Source organism: Natator depressus, chromosome 1 (assembly GCF_965152275.1).
Source record: "Natator depressus isolate rNatDep1 chromosome 1, rNatDep2.hap1, whole genome shotgun sequence".
Classification (NCBI taxonomy): Eukaryota; Metazoa; Chordata; order Testudines; family Cheloniidae; genus Natator; species Natator depressus.
Window position 1 is genome coordinate 286590880 of NC_134234.1, and position 22702 is coordinate 286613581.

The 22702-nt window shown below is 40.6% G+C and overlaps 1 protein-coding gene across 6 annotated transcripts in view; it reads right to left on the minus strand.

Annotated features, from left to right (window-relative positions):
* Positions 1-536: 536 nt before the first annotated feature.
* The window catches only part of TBK1 (TANK binding kinase 1), a 62198-nt gene continuing 40032 nt past the window's right edge, over positions 537-22702 (minus strand). For 4 of the 6 annotated variants that reach the window (XM_074942118.1, XM_074942119.1, XM_074942120.1 and 1 more), the window contains 11 exons: positions 21154-21245; positions 20475-20576; positions 13262-13337; positions 11051-11175; positions 10867-10943; positions 10486-10525; positions 8908-9009; positions 8721-8817; positions 7314-7420; positions 6731-6802; positions 543-5768 (listed from right to left, as the gene is read on the minus strand). In XM_074942118.1, coding sequence (XP_074798219.1) covers positions 5717-5768; positions 6731-6802; positions 7314-7420; positions 8721-8817; positions 8908-9009; positions 10486-10525; positions 10867-10943; positions 11051-11175; positions 13262-13337; positions 20475-20576; positions 21154-21245 — 942 coding nt within the window. In that variant the 3' untranslated portion in view covers positions 543-5716. Of the gene's footprint in view, positions 5769-6730; positions 6803-7313; positions 7421-8720; positions 8818-8907; positions 9010-10485; positions 10526-10866; positions 10944-11050; positions 11176-13261; positions 13338-20474; positions 20577-21153; positions 21246-22702 lie in introns of all 6 variants that reach the window. The other 2 variants (XM_074942123.1, XM_074942122.1) reach the window with 2 other exon arrangements.

Genomic DNA, 22702 nt, shown 5'->3' on the forward strand with positions numbered 1-22702 from the left:
GTGGTTTACAGTAGTTACAGAGAGGAAAAGGAAATCTGGTTTACTCACTCTGAAAGGAAACTGTGTGATGCAGTGGACAAGATTGGGGTTTGTCATATTAGAGACCTAGATTCTCTGCTTGCAGAGGGCGAGGGGGAAGAGTTTCAACACCTCTTCCCTGTCTTCTAGGTTGGGGTTTGTGGGTGTAGTCAATCATAAGGGTAGTGAATTGCAAGAGCACTTAAAATTGACAATACAAACTCCTGCTCTCCTCTTTCCAAGCTCAGGGAAGTTCTCCTTCCCAGAGCGAATGTCACCAAATTAAAATTTGACATATCTTGTGTTATGACTAAATAGAAATAAAATATTCTATAGACACACACTACTGTCAGGTTTCAGAGTAGCAGCCATGTTAGTCTGTATTCGCAAAAAGAAAAGAAGTACTTGTGGCATCTTAGAGACTAACAAATTTATTTGAGCATAAGCTTTCGTGAGAATCAATACACAAGGAACAAAAATGTACCCAAAAGACAGATTGCATAGTATTTTAGGTTTCTTGCAAAAGGGGTACAAAGAAAAGTGGGACAATCTTGTGTATAAAATCACCAGAAAGGATGATTTTTTAATCTTTCTGTATCAATTCATCTTTTTATCAAACCACCATGAAAATTTCAAAATGCTCAAAGTTTGTATTTTTTGCCATTTTTGAGATTTTTACAAATACAAGTTTAAAATTCCTCTTAAAACTGTAATGTAATCTTAACTATGGCCCAGTTACCACTATACCATAATAGACTCTTATACCACCCGCCCTCATCCCCATAGTACATGAGCGCGATCCAGTAGTACATTGAACATGACTAAGGTCTGTCTTATGTAGTTTGTTCTCTCGCTCTCAACCTCTTCCCCCAGAGAATTGTGTGCAGTGCAGTATTTCATTTTGGTAGAGTTTGTTTGTTTAATGTACATGTTTATTAGAGAAGACAAGGTGGAAGAAGTGGCACTTGGAGGGGAAGGTGCTAAGGTTTCTGCTGATAAGTTCTTTTGAAAGTTTGTGCCACAGTCTTGGACTCATTGCTCAGAAAGCTGTGTCCTGCACAGACAAGCTTTACTTTATAGCAAAATGTCCCAATGTGCCCCAAGCCATGGGCAAAAGTAGTTTGGTGGAGAATACTGGAGTAGTCCAGGAGGGAGATCCCTTTTCCAAGTTCTGGGATTCCTTTAAACTTTTGAAAAAATGCCCGCACTGGTTTTTAGCAAGTAAGGGACTAGGGATTTTATTGGTAAGCTAAGTTAGCTTTGCGCATATATGCGGCACATTCAGGATTCATATCATAACTCAGAACTTAGCTGTGTTTAATATGAGTAGCTGGGCAAATTTTAAACACCAACAACTCTAATTTTTTCACCCCATATTTCTAAACTGTAGTGAATCATGTACATTGCAGAGCAAGGTCTATAGCCATACAAAGTTTCACATGTAACAGTTCATCTGTTTTTGTGATACAAATAAGTCGCACTATTATTAAATAGGAAAACTTGCTTTTTAAGCTCTACAGAACTCAGATTTGATTGAAGTGTGCTTCAGTTAATCAAAATAAACTTTGTGTTGGCACTAGACATGAAAAACTTGAGTTCAAGACGCAAAGCTTTTAGAAAGTTTGAATGACTGGAAAAAGGAGGTTTACAGTAACTTTTATAACCTTAACTAAAGCAGTTGCTACATGACCTTGCTACAGTACTGCAGAGGTTCTTCCATGCATGCTTAGATCTTGTTGAAACTAGATTTTTTGCCAGTATAGCTACTCTGGCAAATCCTCAAAGTGGAAATATAGCTTATACTGGCAAGAGTTCCCTGCATGAAATAAGCTATATAGGTAAAAGGATTTTTTTTGCTGGTAAAACTGCATCTACACTAGGGCTTTTGCCCACATAGCAATGTTGGTTAGGCTGTGATTTTTTTCACACTCCTAACCAGCACAGCTGTGGTGGTAAACCTTTTTGCATAGACCAGACCCTAGTCTCCTCTGTTACCCTAGTCTCTTCTGTATACAATAATGCTTTTTGGAAAGCACTAGGGCTAAGGGTTGATACCTTTCCTCTCTGCTTCAATTAAACGATTAGTCTCAGGTTGGTTGGTTGGAGATTAGTCTTTTTTGGAACTATTACAGTTAATACATCCATCAAAAATAATCAAAATCAGAAAGTGAGAGTTAGGAAACATGCATGAAAGTTACGTATTGGAATACTTAGCAGTCAAACTTAAATGAAAGAGCAAGCTGTTTCAGAATTGGCTAGAGACTGGTTCTAATTTTACCCAAACCAGTTTGTCTAGCTTGTTTGTTCCTTGTTTCACTTTTACTCCCTTTCAAGGCTTGTTCAACTTTTTAAAATGTTTATGAGTGAAGTGTCTCCTGCCGCCTTTTGTAATCCATGCTGTAGCATTATACCCTGTAGGTATTTTATGAAGTCCCACATACTGTGCCCACAGTGACCTTTTTCTTAAAACTTCTGCTACTGAATTAGCAAGATTCAGTGGGAGCTCCTGTGCAGAAAAGGTATCAGTAGGATGAGCACTGAGGGGACACAACATGTGCACACCCACACTGCTCAGAACAAGTTTAAACAATACAGTGGTGAAAAAGTTTGTTGCTGCTGGCACCTGGTCTATGCTAGTGCTTCCATTATTGTGCAGGACAGAAATGCTCTTTTCTGTATTAGGACAGTACTGAGCACACTTTTGCTGCTACTGCAATCTAAATAATGGTTTGAAACTTGTAATTTTATTCCTTATATTTCATTTGAGTTTAAGGGGGAAATAGTGGTATATCATGAAAATTAAAAGCCAATTTTTACGAAACAAAATGAAAATAAATGATGAAAAGAAGCCTGGAAATTAAAGACACACCTTAGAATAAATGGTTGATATTGTATTTATGTATATAAGTCATTCACTCATGCAATTTTACAATTAATACGTAGACGGGCTTGCTAATGTATTACTTTAATCAGTTACTTAACACTATAACTCTAAAGTAGTAATTCAGTTTCAGAGGGGGAAAAAAACCCTATAATACTGTCAATTGTCTGACTTGGCAAACCTATTACTTTCCATATTAAGGATTGACAATATTATGACAGTTGGTATGAACGCAGCCAATCTCATGGTACACCACACACCATGCATCAAGGACTAAAGCCAATAAGGGATGTTTCATAAGAAAGTAATCGGTAATATGCTTAACTGATTACTTCAAGTCCATTAGCCAGTTTGTAACAAATTACTTTTTCAAAACAATTTTAACAAGCCTATATACATTATTGGTGGATTTACAAGACTAAAACCAGCAGTGTTTTAAAATGAACATGTTATGAAGCAACATGATAGAAAAAAAACATTAAACATTTTCATCCTTGTGAAAATAGTAAGCGACTGTACACTGTGGCATACAAACTCTATGTTTACAACGATTAACCCTCCCCATTCAGACTGCTTCAATGTAGGAGAAATAAGACTCCTCTATTCCTCTTACAATTGTCTTTTCTCTGAAAATTCAATCTTTCAACCAATATAATTTGTTTTACAAAGTTAAAATTCCTTAAAATAAAGAAAAAAATAACATAGACATAGAAATAATCTGTTATTCCAATATACATTTATGTACAATTTAAGAACCTGATTCTTCAAACATCTATGCACATAAAGTTTACTAACATTCAGCAGGATTACCGACATGAAGTCATTCATGTGCATGCTAACACAATCAGGCTCTAAAATATTCCCATAATTTAAATACTTTGAAGTAAACACTTTTAAATGACATGGCTAACCCAGAAAAAATGGATTTTTTTTTTCTTTCTTTTTTGAGCAACAAAATTGCTGCACCAATTTTTTCCAAAAAGTTTGCAAGCTGAGGAGCATCTTTTACCATACGTAGGAGTAAATGATATTTGAATAGGCAATGATAGCAACCCAGTATTAGAGACTGTAAAACAGTGTATATACTACTTTAATACTGGAGCAACCAACCAGAAACACCAACTTCATAATTTCTATTTTAAGTATAAAATACATTTTAATGTTTTGAAATTTTTATTCCTATACTGTGATGGGGGCAGAAAGACAGGGGAATAAACATCACAAAACTGAGTCTTACACATGTGTACCTGTTACTGGCTGCTTTTTATTTGGTTGCATGCTTCAGGGTTTTACTGTGCTTATAAAAAGCATGAAATAATCTAGGACTAATCTATCTCAGGAACTACATGTTACCCTACATGCCTTATTGCAAATAGGAATGGCAGAGATGGAACTGTTGGCCATCCATGGCATTGTCTCAAAAGAGAAAGGATGAGGCCTTTGCTCCAGTAGGCCCATGATCCTTGAATGCTCTTCCTCAACAATATGTAGCAGACTACATCAGTGGCAAAACTCAGGGTATTTGCTTCCTTTTTAATTTCATAGGTTTTGGAGGAGACAGTTTTCTTCTCCATGTTTTGGGCTGAGTTGTGCAGTGTTGGAGGAGCAGGGTGTAGTATTAACTTTGTATTTGGGGTTGGGCTGCGTGCAGTTACTGGTTTTGAATGTGCTAACTTTTCTATTTAGTAGCTGCTTTTGGTTTCAGATAATTTTTGTTAGATGCCAGAAGCCTTCAGTATGGGGCACCACAGATGTAAGAAAGCATTACTAGGTTTTCCCTCCCAAGTTTAACATCTTATTAGTCATAAGCTGTGACACTGTACTTTGTTGGTTTTGGTCCTTTTCTGAGAATTACATTTTTAAAAAATAGTTATTTTGCTGATATTAAACTAGCACTGAAGCAAGACAAAGTGATTTATGGACTCCAACACTAAACTCCCATAATACTTAGCCAAATGATTATCATGGAGAACATGGCACCCAACATGGACAGGACTAAAAACCTTGTGAATTTATTTTCTCACCCACAAGTGGACTATTAACTTGGTAGACAAGGGGGAAGAAACGTATCTCCTCTCTTTGTCCTAAATGCACGCTGTTCACATTGAATTACAGATGCAAAGACAAGATCAAATGGTCTTCATTCAAGTACTGTAGTTGATCATGAGTCATTGACTAGGTTCTGAAATAACACACTGGTATTAAGGGAAGCCCAAGCGCCCTTTAAAACAGTGGTGCCCAGACTTTTCCTGTCGCAACTCCCCCCTTACCAGTAATGGAATCTGTCTATGCCCCCCTCCCGCATTACTGCACAGCTGGGTGGTACTCCCACCCCATCCCCTGTGGGGACTGACCTGGGCCCTGCTGTGTGCCCCCAAAACATTCTTCCACACACCCCTAAGGGGGTGCGCCGCACAGTTTCGGGACCACTGTTTTAAAAACTATTCATAACTTCTCTGAATGCAAGCTAGTTCAAGCCACAAATTCTCTTTCAAGAAACAAAAGTAAATCGTGACCCAAAAGTCAACATTCAATGAATGTCTATTTAGCATTATTGCCGTAATCCTTTGCCATAGTTCCTTAAAGGGATAAAATTTATAACCAGGTCAGAAAATTTAACAGTAATTCTATTTTAACATTAACAAAAAACTGACATAATCGTTATATTTACAGTATATACATATTTACATAATTTTGTTAAATACTAGAGTTGCAGAAAAAAATTGCTGTACAGAATGCTTTTTCTGCATTTAAATGCCCCTTATAGCATTTTTTTTTCTGTGAAAAATGAACAGTCTTTTCATGGTCCTTTGTTGACTAGATACAGTCTACATTCCGCAGGCCACCATCCACAGTCAAAGCACCAAATCTAAAGTGAAAGAAACATTTTATTCTTAGCTGATTAAACTTGATTTAATACACAATAAATTAACGCTTACTCTAGAATAAAATTAACGTGTTTCTTTTTTGAGTTCATTTAACTATAACTTAATTATGTTCTTTCCTCCTCTCTTGCCACACCCCAACACACATTTATTTCTTAAAATTGTATTCTTGGAGACACATGAAGAGTGTGTATACAACAGGTAACTGAATGATCTAAGCACAGGACCAAGAACCAGGAACAAGTGAGTTCTTAGCCCAGTGCTACCACTGACTCACTAATTCACTAGGAGGCCTTAGGCAGATCGTAACACCTGTGTAGGAAATGGACCCATTACTAATAGCTGCCATGTGCAATGGATACCCCTGAACCAGTGAATGAAAATGATTTGACTGCTAGCATAGACAGAACAGAATCATTTTCAGTGCCATTAAAGAAAGCACTGTTTCAGCATGGTTATAAAAAGTATGATTGACTTGTTTTCTCAGTGCTATTTCATTACAGCTAATGCTAAAACTGCAGAATGACTAATACAGATTGGTATCATTCCATAGTTATTAAACTTAAAGTGATATCTGAAAATTAAAAAAAGTTTAGATACGAGCCTGTGGATCACTGCAAGAAATACTGTGTAAATCCAGCATTCACCACTCTGAGCAACAGTTATTTCCACTAAGTGACCCTAGGTAATTTCAGCTCTCTTGGTGCTTTTACCTGCATCACAAATTGACTTCCACAGTAATGGAACAAATAGCATTGTTTTCAAATAAAGACAACAACTGTGGCCATATCAGCTTGAAACATGTCTCAGAGCAACAATTTGGAAACAGGTGTCTATACTACAGTTGTCCAAGAGATAAAATTGCCCATTTTCTAGCTCCCTGCATCCATTAACTTCCATACCAAATTATAACACCCCCCACCAAAAAGTAAAAATTACTATTTGCCTTTCTAAAATGTGGTTATTCTCAGCTAGTTCTTTAACAACACCTTCCATTTCCTCCTTCAGTTTCTTCATACTGTATAACAAAAAGCAAAAGAAAGGTCTTCAGTGATTATAAACGGTTTTATCCATTGCATGCCAGTTTTAATGTTACATTCATTATGAAATAAATGTGTCAAAATGGTATAATAGAAACAGTTTCTCTAATAATAAAATTGGAAGAAAAAATATTCTGAAGATGCCCAAACATTAGAGTGACTCATCACAATGAAGTTTCCAGTAACTTGCAATCGTGTACAAAATAAAGGAGAAGCATATTAAGTTGGCTTGAGAACAAAATCTGACAAAAGTAATAAATGAAAACAGTGAATGGTATGATTTTTCCCTCATGTCCATAAGTACATCAGCATTCAGAAATACCAGTTTGTTTTTGTAACCGACAGAAAATGCCTGACGTTTATGCCGTAGCCACTTAACTGCTTTAAAAATGGAAAGACAAGTTAAGTCAACGATAAAAAACACAAATTTTCTCTAATTCCTCTATAGAAAGCACATGAAAGTATTACAATTATCCACCTAATTCTTACCCAAGAGTCATTTCCACTAAAGTGTTTGAACTTGGATAGATTGGATTCATTGTATGTTTGATCCCAGTGGAAGCTGCAAATGTTTTCTGTCGCAGAGTTTCTTGTAACTGCAATAAATAAATAAGGTAAGTAAGTAACATGATCACAGGCCAACAAACTGCCATGTGCATTTCAATGTCCACCTTCAAATCCCTCCTTGAATTATTCCCCTACAAAAGCCATGACTATGGTTAGGCAGCTGTGTGCTGCCTATCATGCTGAGTAGTATTGACTCATGCTCTCCCCTGTCTGTCTGTTGCATTCTCTCATTTTACTCTTTGTAAGCTCTCAAGAACAGAGATATTCTCCCTGTTGTATGTTTGTCCAGTGCCTATCATAAAAGGGATCTGATCCATGACTGGGGCTCCTAGGCACAAGGAACATTATTAATAAATATAGTAATGACCCTGCTCCTCTCAGACTTTTGCTCAGGGAGATCAGCTGGATTCCCCCCCTTTTTACACTTGTGTTTTTTTAAAAAAGTAATTTTGTTGTACTAAAATATGTTTATTTGCCCTCAGACTTCTTTCTGTATTTGGGGACACTGTATAATGAAGACTAATACATATCATGTCTGAATGTCTTAAACGTTTGACGCATCTTTAATGAATGGTTAGATTCTGCAGAAGAAAGCAAGATATACACTTTCATGCCTCTGATTTTTCCCCAGGAACCTGGTTTTGAACTGATTCTGGTGGCTCTGAATAGATCTGCGCTCCAAATGGCAACTGTCCGAGTGCTAAAAAATTCAATAATTCTGGCCTCATGGCAGAGATTTTAACAAGTTTCTTCCAATTGTATATTGTTCCTAAAATGTGGTTTTACTGTGAAGAATGACTGTAAAAACGACACGGCGGGGTTTCATTGTTCTGTTGCTCAGGCACAAGACTGGGACACAAGAATCCTGGTTTAACTCTGCCACAGAGTGAGAGAGAGCTTAAGCTAGTCTCTGCGCCTCAATTCCCTGTCTATAAAATGGGGATAATACGTCTCAACCTCAGAAGAATGTATGAAGATAAATTCATTAATGTTCAGGATGCTCAGAGATTATGGTGATGGGAGCCACATAGAAAAGATTGAGATGGAATCACTGAAAAACATCTAAAGTTGCTCAGTTGTTTTTTTTTTTAAACTGCTGATCCTGTAAACTCAGTCTGGACTCTGAATCAGGCGGCGTTCTATCCAGCTCACACATCACTAGCAATACAGCTTCTACAGGCCAAACTATTACATCTGTGCAGTCCTATTACTCTCAGTAGGTTTGCACAGATGTAAGTGGAACTTGGTAAACTATCCTGTTGAGGGAAATGGAATAGAATCCTTTGCTCACTCAATCTAAAAACTGGACATAATTTAGGACCAGTATACCTCATTTATATAGTCCTGGTATTTGGATACCTCTTCTTCAATATCAAAACACTGTCTGGTGATCGTCAGTAACTGTTTCCTTAAATGAAGCATCTTTCTGGAAGCAAAAAAAAAAGTATTTTAAAAAGGCAATCAGCAAAATCATGGTGCTGTCACAATGTTGCACTCTAATGAATCAGTCTCTTGCCTCATCCAGTCCTCTGCCTTGTCCAAAAATGTCTCATACTTGCTGACACATTCATCTTTGAACAGAGAGATGGCTTTTGTGGCATGTAAATTCAGCTTCTGCCTGCAATACAGAAATAATCAACTGAATATTGTTATATCACTTGCAGGACTTCATTCCCCAAATGATTTTTTTTAAGTTTTGAGGCATACGAGGTATATAAAGATTAAAAATGTCTAAAAAACCTTTATCCAACTTATTTTGTGTGCTACCATAATGTATTTATACTGGATGAACTGCCAGGTTATATTTCAAAATTAATTTCCAAGATGTTCCAATTTCAAATGTCCCATTTGAGGCAAAAATTTGGCTAGTTGTAACTATTATTTACAAACTATGCACTCATACTACTTTTTCCATTTAAAATTTGAAACCTTGATTATATTTAAGGAAAGGAAATGATGGATAGAAAGGACAGAGGAACTTCTTATAATTCATTATTTGTATTACCATAGTGCCTAGCAGCATCAGTCATGGACCATGACTCCACTGTGCTAGGCACTGTACTAACAGAACAAAAAGGCAGACCCATACCCCATTAAGCTTACAGTCTAAGTGTAAGATAAGAGGTGGATACAGATGAGCAAAGAAGGAGGACATAGTCAGACAATATTGGTCAGCTTGATAGGCAGTGGTCTCAGCACTAACCATGCTTGTGTGTGTGAACTAGGAAGTGGAATCATGGAATGTGAAATTTTGAAAGACTACAACTCCCATGTCAGCGTTTAGGTTTTTACTGAACAAAGTCTTGAATGATGGCTAGTTGGTAATCTTACCTGTATGGTTTATATATGGACAAAGTACCTATTTTCTCATTAATATCGCACAACTGGCATCCACCCAGGAAGCAGCTGAAATGAACACTGCTCACTTGCCTACCCAGTGATAAAGTGCTACAATTAAGGCTGGAGTGGCCAGCCAGTAATTCTGCTGCCACCAAAAAGACCCAAGATCTAGGAGCTGAGTTCTCAGACCACCACCGCTGAAATTACTGCAATCGCAGAACAGAAAGCAATACTTTATGCCATCCTCTAGCAATTTCCTTTTGGGAGTGCATGGAGTAAAAAGAGATGTGCTCAGGATCCCAAGTGACACTTGGAGACCCCAAAGGGAAAACACTGGAGCTCCACTGGTAGTAGCAAAGGCAGAACACTTTAGGGAGAGAAGTCAACTATAGACATTCCTTAAGAGTAGCAAATTGGAAAGGAGGCAGGAATTACAAAATGTCTACTGGGTACAAGGTATTTTACATACACATGCACTCAAACAAATATATGCCCTCAGACAAAGACCAATTGGTTAATTAACATCCACACTTCAAGGTATATAAAGTTACCCCATCTCTAGAAAGCAGATAATTATGATTAACAAATATGCATAAAATCTGTCATCGTGCTTGACAGAAATTGAAAGAAAGTTGCTGTTCGAAAGAGCTTATAATCTATATCGAAGAGGAACCAGCAGGAAAGGTAACTGCCAAAGATTTGTCAGGGACCTTAGCACAAGTGATATTTTTTTAAATGTAATTTTAACACTTACTTGTCAAATTTGTGGATTTGTTCCTCATTATAAGGAAGTCCTAGTATCAGAGGAAATCAAAGATATTACTGATTTAATTCTATTACATTTAGCCATCATCCTACAGAATTGTTTTATCCCAGTCTGAGTAAGCATTAGGTAGCAAGCATGGACATTTACTTTTTTCAATGCAGACGTTTAAATTTATAAAACCAAAGTTGTGGTTCACTTATTCCCTCAGATTATTTTCCTAACTGTTGTCCTACAGAGCACTCAGGACATATTCACTGTTGTTGGCCATTTCTCCCCATCACTACTAAAAATATCTGAACAGACTTAAGGCTGACTTGTCCTTTATACTTTTAATTATTCTTAATGTATACTAAAAATAGAATTACTTACTACGTTCTGCTTTGTCTTTCTTGAACTGATAATAAATATCTGTGATAGAACTCAGCAATACTTGTAGCTTTTCTGGACTAGAAGGGGGTGGGGGTGGGTGGAAACAAAAGGTTAATTATAATGAATGTAGGTCAGTCCAGAAATGAGAATATGTTCAAGTAATGAATGTGAAGTTGTCACTTACTTTCTGTCTCTGGGATGTGTGCCTTCCTGATTTGCCCAGGTATCACTCAGCAATCCACCAGGAGACAGTTTATCTTCAATGTCATGAAGACTGGGCTCTATTGTTCCCCGAGAGCTAGAAAGCTGCTTAAGAACAACAGTTTCACCACTACCATTGCCAAAAATCACAAATGATCTTGCACTTGAGATGGGATTCAGTGCATTTTCACTTTATTATAGTGATAAGAAATAATAATAATACCACCACCACCACCACCTAGTCCTCACTTCACTAATTTTCTCCAACTATAGGAATATGCCTAGACAACTTATGAAGTATTTAGCAGCTCAAATGTTCACTTTAAGAACATACAAATATGGCATTATTAGGAAAAGTATCTTCTTTGGAGTTAATATTTCTGCTGATTAACATTTATTTTCTCAATAAGCAGTATCTTCTCTTTGTCTCTCTCTTTCACCTATCTTCATGCTTTTTCTCCTATACTGCCCAATCCTGGAACTTCTTCCCTGCTTCAGTGCATCAAACTCTTTCTCCATGAAGCCTCCTAACACCAACCTTCAACCATACAAATGCTGCAACCAACACATTACAAAAGACAAGAAAAATACAGTAAGATAGTCTTCCTCTAGATCTCCCAATGCATTTCGTGTTTTTTATTCACACTGTTAACACTACAGAAACAATAGCGCTTGAAGACAGCAAGCTGACTTTTGTTTTGGCTTGCATATCAAAAAACTATTAACTGAATTCTTATTGCATGATCTTTATTTTGTTGGAGTGCAATCCAGAAAGAACTCAGACTGACTTTCAGATTCCAGGTTGAGTCTGCATGAGCTGGCAGCTAAATATTATATATGTACATACACACACACACACACTTTTAAACAGAGGAGATCTGAAGTCACTGAGAAACATAAATCATGGAACTCTACAAAATGTCATAAAAAATAACTTTCTAACCACACGACCTACCTAAAAAACCCCCCACCTTTCCATGGTATTTGCCCAGATGAATGTATTATGTGCCTACCATTTTACTTTAATATTCTCTGTTTCTGTAATTTGCTAATAAATTCAGTTTTTATTTCACGACAACTAGGTTCAAGAGCCCAGTAGCAGCAGAGAATCAGCAAAGAGCCCATCAGAGACATCATCATTATATCACCCTGAGTATGAGATTCCTGGCATGGCAGAGATGTAATCGCCATCCCCAAGATGAGCCACAAAGGGGAGTTAGGGTGGGCACAGGGACAGCTAAAATCCAGTAGGGTACTAGATATGATTATATGCCATACTAGCTCTTTCTGTGAGAGGCTCAAAGCTTCACTTTCTCTAGATCCCACAAGAATATTCCTGGTCTGTTTTGTATCTGACAATTAAAACTATAGTTTTTCATTCTCCTATTTACATAGCCTATAGAATAGGAACAACTTTGCTATAATACTATCCTTGGACAAATATTAAATTCTCCATTATTTAGTATTTTAAAATTTCCTTTTTTAATTTAAAACTCTGTAGATTTCAAAGGACATGGTAGTGACATGATTCATACACATTTTACAAAATATGTGAAGAACTTTGGGATCCTTCCAAATGAAATGCAAAATAAGCACATTTAGATTTTTTAAAGCTTGGTGCTAAGGATATTTTTTTGAGTGTCTGATATCTGGGATGACTCCTTCAGTGGACACATTGCTCTTTCCACTCGAATGTGCATGGGAGAGGTTTTGGGGTGCCAGATCTGGGCAGAGCTCACCTCGGGCAGCTCCTCACAAGCGCCAACATATCCCTGCAGCTCCTAGGCGGAGGTGCAGAGGAGCAGCAGGGACATGTCGCTGCTTGCGGGAAGTCGCCCGAGCTGAACGCTACTCAAATCCAGCACCCCAAAACCCCTCCCCAACCCCCTGTCCTGAGCCCTCTCCCATGCCCAAACTCTCTCCCACAGCCCACGCCCCACACACCCTCCCGAAATGCTGGTTTACAGAGCTTTCCAGTTGGTAAAGTACCAGATAACACAGCTGTATTTTTCTTTAGAAAATAACCACATCACAATTTTCGTATGCAAAGAAACTCTCAGAAGAAGAGGAAAGCTGCTAAGAAAATCTAGAGGTTTTTCCTTGTAGAAAGCATCTTTCAAAACTGCATCTTTGGACTTTTATACAGGTACACTCAATATTTTGAGGAGAACTTATTACAATATTAGACACTTACAAGCAATAGTTTAGTATGTATCTCCGAAATTTCATCCATTTCTGTTTCCAAGTGGATCTGCATCAGATTCTCGTATCTGTCCACAAAAATGTAATTCAGTTAAAAACATGATGGCTGTTCATACTTTTGTATTAAACAAACAAAGAACATGTTTTGGGGATTATTTTGTTCCTAGAACTGAAAACAAGAAGTTAATACAATTGTCTAGCCTGTCCTAACAAAAGTTAGAAAGTTAAAAAAATCCACCAAAATTATGTGTAACTTTGAGAAGCAATCAATTTAAAAGCTTCCCTAAACAACGAACAAAACATTAGTTCAGTAACAGACTCTTGCCCCTTCATTCCATATTTTCGCTGAACCGTAAAAAAGTTTTAAACTACTTGCATTCCTAGCATTCCTGCTTTTTACTCATTACTTGTATTCTACAGACAGCTGAAATGTCTGATGTAATCACCTCAATCTGTTTTTGAAATGTACCCCTTAAAAATAGTCAAACACATCAAGCACCAGTTCTCCAACGACTATGGAAACATCTTGGAAAACCTAGGTTATAACCAAATATGATAGGTAGGGCTGGTAGCATGGCCTATTAAGATTTCCCAACCACTTCCTATTATAAGACCCAGTTTTCAATTGCTTATAACTTTGCTAAACGTTAACCCTTCGGGTTGAAGTTCAATGCCAGGTGACTGCCTGAGCCTGAATTGTTTCAGAAAGATTCAGCCAAAATGATTCTGCAGTTTCCAAGAATGATGATAGGGAAAAAACACATTGTTTGCCTGTGTTAAAAAAATCTGGTGACCTTTTTATTTATTTAGAAAAGCACTTGCATCACCATACTTTGGAGCAAACGATTAGAAATTTGGCATTGAGGTGGCCTTCGTATGAGGAATGTGCCTTTTGCTGCCCCTGTGGAAATCTGCTCAAATCTCACCAAGTTATAAGCCTTTGAAAAATTGAAGTTTTCATATGCTAAGTAAAGCTGTGATTTGCACCTCATGTAGACATACCCACACTACCTGTACTCTAGTTAGCTTGCTAAAAAGAGAACTGAGGATGCCATGGTGCAGGTTTCAGGGTAGGCTGCACAAACCTACCCAGTCCTGCTGGGTACATACTCACTTGTGCAGCCGTGCTGTGGCATCCTCACTTCTATTCTTAGCAAGCTAGCTAGAGTACAGCAAGCATGGGTCTGTCTACATTAGCTGCAAATCACACCTGCAGCTGCAGTGTAAACAAACCCTTAGAGTTTAACAGCTAAAATATCCAAAGATTCTGTACACACTGAGCATGCTCCAGCCCAGGGCTGAGCAGTACTTTTCCTGCAATTACAGCTCTGATTGCTGTGCTCTGTGGAGGGACTAGACATAAAAACAGGGAGACTGTCTCTCCCATTCTCAGAATTCACTCCCTACTGGGTCCAGTCAGTGTGGTAGAGGAAGCTGCCTGATTTGAATACAGAGACTACAAGAGGCAGCCCAGCAATGGGAGAAAAGATGGGACAAAGAATCTAGGGATGCAGACTGGGACTGTAGGCTTGGGGGTGGGGGGGGGTTGTTGGAGGGAAACTGGGACTAGAAATTGGGGGGAGAGACTGGAACAGGGGGGGCAAAGAGACCAGTGGATGGCAGGGGGGAAAAGGTGGAGGCAGGAGAGATAGATATAATAAGCCAGGGTATAGGGTTAAAACTGGGACCGGCTGGGCAACAGACTGGGATAAAGAGCTGGAGTAGGTAGGGACATTGAGATTGAAGCCTGGGGAGAGAAAACAGGACTGGGGAATGTGGACGCTTTGGCCAGGGGAGGGGGGAGGAAAGAGAGCAACAGATCAGACAAGGAGAGGGGAAGGAGAGAAAAAGACTAGAACCAGGATGAAAAATCTGAGGACTAGAGACGGTCACTTACTACGTAAGGAGAATGGGGCTGGGAAGAGAAAGAGACAGGACTTTGACAGGGTCAGGTTGGGTCGGATGGGGCAAAAGGGTTCATGCTCCAGGGGAATGGGAAGAAAAGTCTGCATCTGCTAGAGCACACTCCTCTGCAGAGCCTGGAATGGAACCCCAAACACCCGAGCCTCACCATTCCTCTGCTCTCAAATATCTGTGAAACCAATGGGAAAAGCGTTTCATCCCCCCTTAGTGCAAGTCCACATAGAGGATAACAATGTACTACTGCTATCAGGTACGCCCAGATGCTCAAAAGGAGTTAGATGCCATGTCCCTATTACAGACAGCTAAAACCTGAGTTTGGTACCACGGCAATGCACAAAACCCCTGCCAAACCCTGCAGGTGCCTACACGCGCTCTACGCCTAAGCTTTTGCACTAAAAGTTCCCTAGGTGCCTACATTTCTGCTCTGAGCATGCACACAGCTTACTCCTGGGGGAATTCTGCATCACTGTGCGTGTGCATATTTCATGTACCACGCATATTTTTTATTTTTTGCAGAAAACAGCTTCAGCTGAAAAGTTGCTGCAGTTCCACCTTTTGCCTACCAGAACGCGCAGTGGCACTAGAACAGAGCAGCAGCTCCCAGCAGAAAAGAACTTCTGCAGTTCCGCCTTTTGCCCACCAGAGGGTGCTGCGGTGCTAGACACAGCAGCCGCTCCTGGCAAGCCCCAGCTATGCTAGGGAAGAGAAAAAGCCTGCCTTCTTCACAGTGCCTGTCAGGCCAGGTCGGGAGACAGACAGTGTGGGGCTGCTGGGAGGTCAGACAGGGCTCATAAGGGCTAGTGGGGGACGACAGGGCAGAGGGGGAGGGGATGCAGAGCTACAGGGGGAAAGGGGTGGCTGAGTGGGGGCACAGAGACACATGGGACGGAGGTGCAGGGACACATGGAGATGAGGGGAGGGGGTTGGCTGAGAGGGTGCAGGGACACATGGGCAGAGGTGAAAGGGGTGCAGAGCTACAAGGGGGTAGGGGGATGGCTGAGTGGGGGCACAAAGACACATGGGGACAGGGGCACATGTGCCTGACTGAATGGGAGCGGCTAAGGGTCAGCCAGGATCAGCATGGGGATGCTCCTTAACAATCTCTCCCCGCCCCCCCCAAAATACCTGTTCCATACTTTTCCCGCCCATACCCAACAACCCTTCAAGTTCATACCCAGCCTCCTTCCCATCAATTACTTCCTTCTCCCTCAGCTCCTCCGTTACCTCGACTCCCCCAAGTCTTTGCACTGCTTCTGAGGGGTCCAGAGAATACGGTTCTATACTGTAGTTTAAATGAATTATTACTCAGAATTCCGTATTAATATGCCTAGTAAGGAATCTATTTGTCTAAAAACATTTCCTGAATCTTTTTTATCATCTATATTGTTACAGACATACTTGCTGACAGGTATTTTGAAATAAATTACTAAAATAATTGAAACTGGTGTGATTATATGGTGTTATTTTGACAAATAAAATACGCAGAATTTTAAATTTTTTGGTGCAGAATTCCCCCAGGAGTAACAGCTGCATCTCTGAAGGTGTCTTGTCACCTATCTTCTAACTAAGTCACACACTGATTGACAAACAGGCAGAAAGATAGGCATTCAACCACCTAAATCACATATGGGGTCCAAATGAAATGAGAGCAAGTGACAGAAAATGCATATAGAAGAATGAGAATGACTGTATAGCATGGTGGTTAACACATTCACCCAATGAGTGGGAGACCCAGGATCCAGTTCCCCTGCTCCAATGACTAATTATTTATCCAGAGTACAACAACTTCAATAGGAGAGAATGAGGGCATGTCACATAAAAATATCACATTACCCAATGGTTAGAACACTCACCTGAGAGATGGGAGATCAAGTCTGATCAAGTCTTCCTCCCGCTCTGGCAGAGAGATGGCAATTGAACCTAGGTCTCCCACATCCCAGGTGAGTGCCCTAACTATTGGTCTAAAATTTAGAAGGTGGGCACCACCACCGGAAACAGCTCCTTGCTAAAACAGCGTAAGGCATCTAACTCTAAAGAGGGTACCCAACTTCAGAATCGCAAACAGGCACCTATCTCCATGAGAGGAGCAGGGCTTAGCACATACCCTTCTCATCAGCATCTTCCACTGGCTAGCTTAGGCGCCTCCATGTCTAGTGTGGTGGCTTTTGTGAATTGCAGTCTGAGGTAGAACTCTGCAGTGGGACTGTGATCCCATGGGTCCTAAGACCTGCTGCCATAATAGCAGGAGCGGGTAAAATATAGTTTGTTGTGGGCATGATCGGGGGGGGGGGGGGGAGACTGTGGTAATTTGTGGGAAAATACTAAATCTCTCATCAGTTTGTCATAAATAGAATTTCAGCAATGTAAAGCACGTTTTTCTCTTTTTTTAAAATAAAGATTTTAATACTTAAATTTAAGTGAGGCCTAGAAAGAGATTTGATGTCTATTATCACAAGAGTTAAAATATTTTTATATGGTTTAAGCAAGATTTGTTTTATTCTATTCGTGGTAAAAATTGTGCCTGAATTGTGTGTGTGTGTATCCCATATATATATGCTGGTGGGAGAGTGTGTGTGTGTGTGTGTGTGTGTGTGTGTGTGTGTGTGTGTGTGTGTGTATCCCATATATATATGCTGGTGGGAGTGGGATAAAAATGCAAGAACCAACGCAGGAGCGGGTGGGAGTGTGTAATGCAAGGTGGGATAGGAGTGGGATTTTTAAAAAAAATAGTCCCACGCAGGGCTCTAGTCTATGACACCTATCTCTTACCATTCATTGTAAAGGAACTTATGCACCTAACTAAGGCTTTGAGAATCAGAGTGATTTTTCCAGGTATCTAACTTCTTTGAGCATTCAGCCCTCACTCCTTTAGCTCAAGCAGCGGAGGTCTGTGTGGTGGATCTAAAGGTGTCAATGTGATGCTACAAGATGCAATTTCTGTTTTTTCAGTTTGATTTTTTTAAATTAAGGCAATCATGCAAAAATCAGTACATTAAAATAATATTTTTAAGGTTGCAAAAACAAGCACTCAAAAATTAGGCAATGCCAGAATTAAGGCTTCTTGTACAACCTTAATTTGACCCTGTGTGTGTATACATTATGATACAGTTTTTAAATTACATGATCACATATTCTTGACCTATAGCAAACATATATATGAGGTATTAAGTACACATATTAAGCATTAATATAACAGATATTTAGCCCAAATTAGCCTGTGCATTTGTTATAATCCTGTTCACTTATTCTGTAACACTTTCCATTTGCTGAAGAAAGCTTTGGCTTAAGTAGGTAGGAAAACTGTCAGTATCATATACACTTCTACCCCAATATAACGCGGTCCTTGGGAGACAAAAAAATCTCACCATGTTATAGGTGAGACCATGTTATATCGAACTTGCTTTGGCCTCCCCCGTTCCCTGTTCCCTGACCGCCTCCTCCAGAGACCCCCCCCCCCAATCACCCCCAGGACCCCACCCCCTATCCAACCCCCCTGCTCCCTGTCTCCTGACTGCTCCGACCCCTATCCACACACCCTGACCCCTGACAGGCACTCACCTGCAACGGCGGGAAGCGGAGCGCCGTGGCTGGAAGCTGGCAGAGTAGAGCGGGCTGGGGCTGGGCTGCTCCACTTCCACCACTGCCGGTGAGTGCGGGGGGATCCTTTCCCCCAAACCCCCTCCCCCGAGCGATATGGCTGGGGCCGAGGCGAGGGAAGCGGAGTGGGCTGCTCCCGGCCCCCCGCTAATCCCCCAGGCCACTCTGGGACTGCAGGGCCCCAAAAGTGCCCCCCCACAGCTCCTGCCTCCCAGACCCTGGGGGGGAGCCCCTGACCACCCCTGAGACCCTCTGCCCCTTATCCAACCCCTCGGCCCCGGTCCTGCACCCTTTACACACTGCTCTGAGCGTTGTATGCAAACCTGCGTTATATCGGGTCGCGTTATATCGGGGTAGAGGTGTAATTGTTTCCTCATAGCAACAGAAAGGAAGTTACCCTCACAAACCTATTTATCCTGGTACAAGCCTAGGAGGTGTCTTCACGTCCCTTAGTACCTGGAATGAATGTGCTCAGAATAATGTTAAGGGTGCATCATGACCTGGAATTCGGGTGCATGGGTTCGGAACAAAAGATAAAGGGGTACACCATGGTACCAGAAATAAACAAGGTAAAAAGCTGATTAATTGAATCCAGTTTCAGGTGATGTATATAGTACCTTTTACTAGTAAAGAGGTAGGGTATAAAAAGATGCTTTAAGGATCTAATTTCAAGGAGCACACCATGCTGCACAGGATTGCTCTCAGGAGATTGGTATTGTGCAGAACCCTTTTCCTGTACTATATTAATAAACCTAACTGAATTGGTTATTTGGTCTCTTGAGTATATTTCATAACGAAACAACAACCAAAGTGTGGCCAGACAACTGACTATACAAATTATTAACACGTACTGTAATTTCCATAGGACCCCTGCCTCTTGCAGTGTACAGGACGAACCTGCTCTAGGGATGAATCAGGGCTGTATAGTGAAGGAAACTATTGTCTGTAGTATCCCAGCTTCTTCTGTAGCAGACTTTGAAGGGTGTGTAGTGAACAAGACAGGAGATTGCAGGAAGAGTAAGATGGTGTCATGGTTAAGGCATGCAACCTCAAGTCTACCTGCACAGGCAATCTTAACTCTGGCATTTCCTAACTTGTGAATGCTTGACTTGCAACGTTAATAATGTTCTTTTAATGTAGTTTTTTGTTTGTCATATTTATAGAAATATTAAAGACAATCATGTATTACAATGTTAAAATCCACTCTCTGCAGCAGGGAGCCCAGGTCTTTAACAACCTGCTTTCATTACACTTTTATTCATCTTTAAAATCATATGCAGGGCAAGCTTACTGCTTTAGCCACTACCATATGACTGAACTACTAGATTATTTGTCCTACCTTTTACTGTATCTCCCTAAGCCATCAAGAGAACTCAGGCAGGGAGGGGGGAAGGAGAGAAGAGTAATACACACTACTCAACAGTTACTCTCCTTTCCACTAAATTAAGGAACAACATTCAGTGAGGTCCAAGACCACTCCTGTCCTCACTTGGTGCTAGGCCACTGCCATCGGTGAAACAATTGTAATTAAAAAGTAATAACCTTTTTTATGTGCAGACACATGGTAAAAAAAAGTTATCTTTAAATACAGCTGTCACTGAGAAGAAAAAACTACACATTCAGCCAGTATCCGCTGGCAGTGCAATGTATTTACTTCCAAAGAACAATACAGTGTTTCTACTCACATTTTCCCAGCTATCTCAATGTTCCTGTTGCAGAAATCCAGCTTGATGACAACCTCTGTCTTTTTGTGCACCGTTTCATTGTAGTCTTCCCTGATTATTTCACTGGAAAGAATAGCATCAGTCTATCAAAAAAAAGTTTTCACTTCCTTATCATCACATATCTTTGCCTACAGTAATAATGGCTGGTAATAATGAAGAACAATATCTCTAAGATTTTACATATTATTGTCATATAAAATTTTATTTCACTGTTCTGGCGGACATTACTTCAGTAATAGTTTAGTAGCTAGAGAGATCTTTCACAATCCTATTAACAACATGAACTACCAAAATCATCATCATTTAAAATTTTGAAATTCATTAATTATTTGTCCATGCTGGTCATATGTTCCGACGCTATACTTAAGTTAAAATTATCCAAACTTCTGTAGGAGCCGATTAAACTAAATAACATGGATACCTAGGATCTAGTGTTCAGAAACTGGGTCTTCAGAGTTTCCCCTGATGAGGGAGAAGGAAACATTTGAGAGACTGTGAAAGTCGACTCATACTCATGGTCGAGGGGAAGGAAGAAAGCTTCAGAAGTCATTGGAAGCCCACAAAATTATGCAAGGTGTGAACAACCAGAACAAGTCTTGGTAAAGAAACCATGCCCAGCAAAATTCAACCAATCACTTACATTAACCATCGTATTCCTTTTCGCATTAATTCCTGGTAAAGCAGCAAAGCATTGGCAACTCTACAGGCATAGCATACAACACCTGTTACTCCCTGACAGAGAAATAAACAACGTCAGTACTAATTCAGTGTTCCCAACACTGTAGTTTGTTTCTAGTCAATGGATCACAAGAAAGCAACATTGATTAATATTAGAAGAAATTAGAACATGAAGATGGTAACACAAAATGGGGTAACTTTGTCCATAAATTAGTGTGTATGGGGGGAATCCACATATTATGGCAGCATAGTTAAAGCAAAGATGAGTTTTCCATTACACTGAAATTTCACTGTCTTTGTTAGGCATGAAAATAAGTCTGTCATAATCAAAGTTATACCACATACTCTTGGGAGTTCAGATTTAATTTTCTGGAAAGTTACAAGTAAATGTATTCAGTAGTGTATAGGAATGTAAAGAATTTTTTTTAAAATAATACATTTTCAAAATTGTAGGGCCTCATTGTAGGGTCCCATTTTTTGGCATCCACCCAATTCTGCTTACAAACTTTGTTTTAACACTTGGAATTCTAGGTAGATATACGTCTAAACAAAATCTCAAGCAGAAGCTAGTTTAACTTTTTTTTTTTTAATTAAAAGTTATTGACATTATTACTCATAGCTTACTACTTATGCCGTGGACTATGATAAATACTTAGAGGATTTACCAATACGCCGGAGTCATGAGCAGGGGGCGTGGCCTCAACCGATAGAGGCAGGGCCTTAAATCCCCAGGCCCTTTAAGTCTTGATTTAAAGGGCCAGGGCTCCAGCTGCAGTAGTGGCAGCTGGGAGCCCAGGGCCCTTTAAATCACCCCCGAGCTACCAGCTGCAGAGGCAGCTGGGAACCCCGGGGCTCAGGGGCTATTTAAAGGGCCCAGGGCTCCAGCTGCCGCTACTGCAGCGGAGACCTGGGCCCTTTAAATCACTGAGGAGCCCTGGGGGCTCCCGGCTGCCACCGCTACCCCAGGGCTCTGGCACAGCTTTAAAGGACCTGGGGCTCTGCTATGGTAGTGGCTGTCGGAGCCCCAAGCCCTTTAAATCCCCGCCTGAGCCCTGCGGCCCAAGCCCTGGGGTAGCGGCGGCCAGGCTCAGTCGGGGATTTAAAGGGTCCCGGGGCTCCAGCCACCGCTACCACCCCGGCCCTTTAAATCCACTCCAGAGCCCAGCCGCCGCTACCCCAGGGCTTCAGCAGCAGAGCTCCGGCGAGGATTTAAAGGCCCGGGGTGGTAGTGGCGGCTGGAGCTCCGGGGCCCTTTAAATCCCCACCAGAGCCCCCCACCCCTACCCCAGGGCTTGGGCAGCAGGGGTCAGGTGGAGATTTAAAGGGCTTGGGGCTCCAGCAGCCGCTATCGCCCTGGCCCTTTAAATTCCCACCAGAGCCCCGCCGCCGCTACCCCAGGGCTTCGGCAGCAGGTGGAGATTTAAAGGGCTGGGGCGGTAGCAGCGGCTGGAGCTCCGGAGCCCTTTAAATCCCTGCCACAGCCCCACTGCCGCTACCCCAGGGCTTTAAAT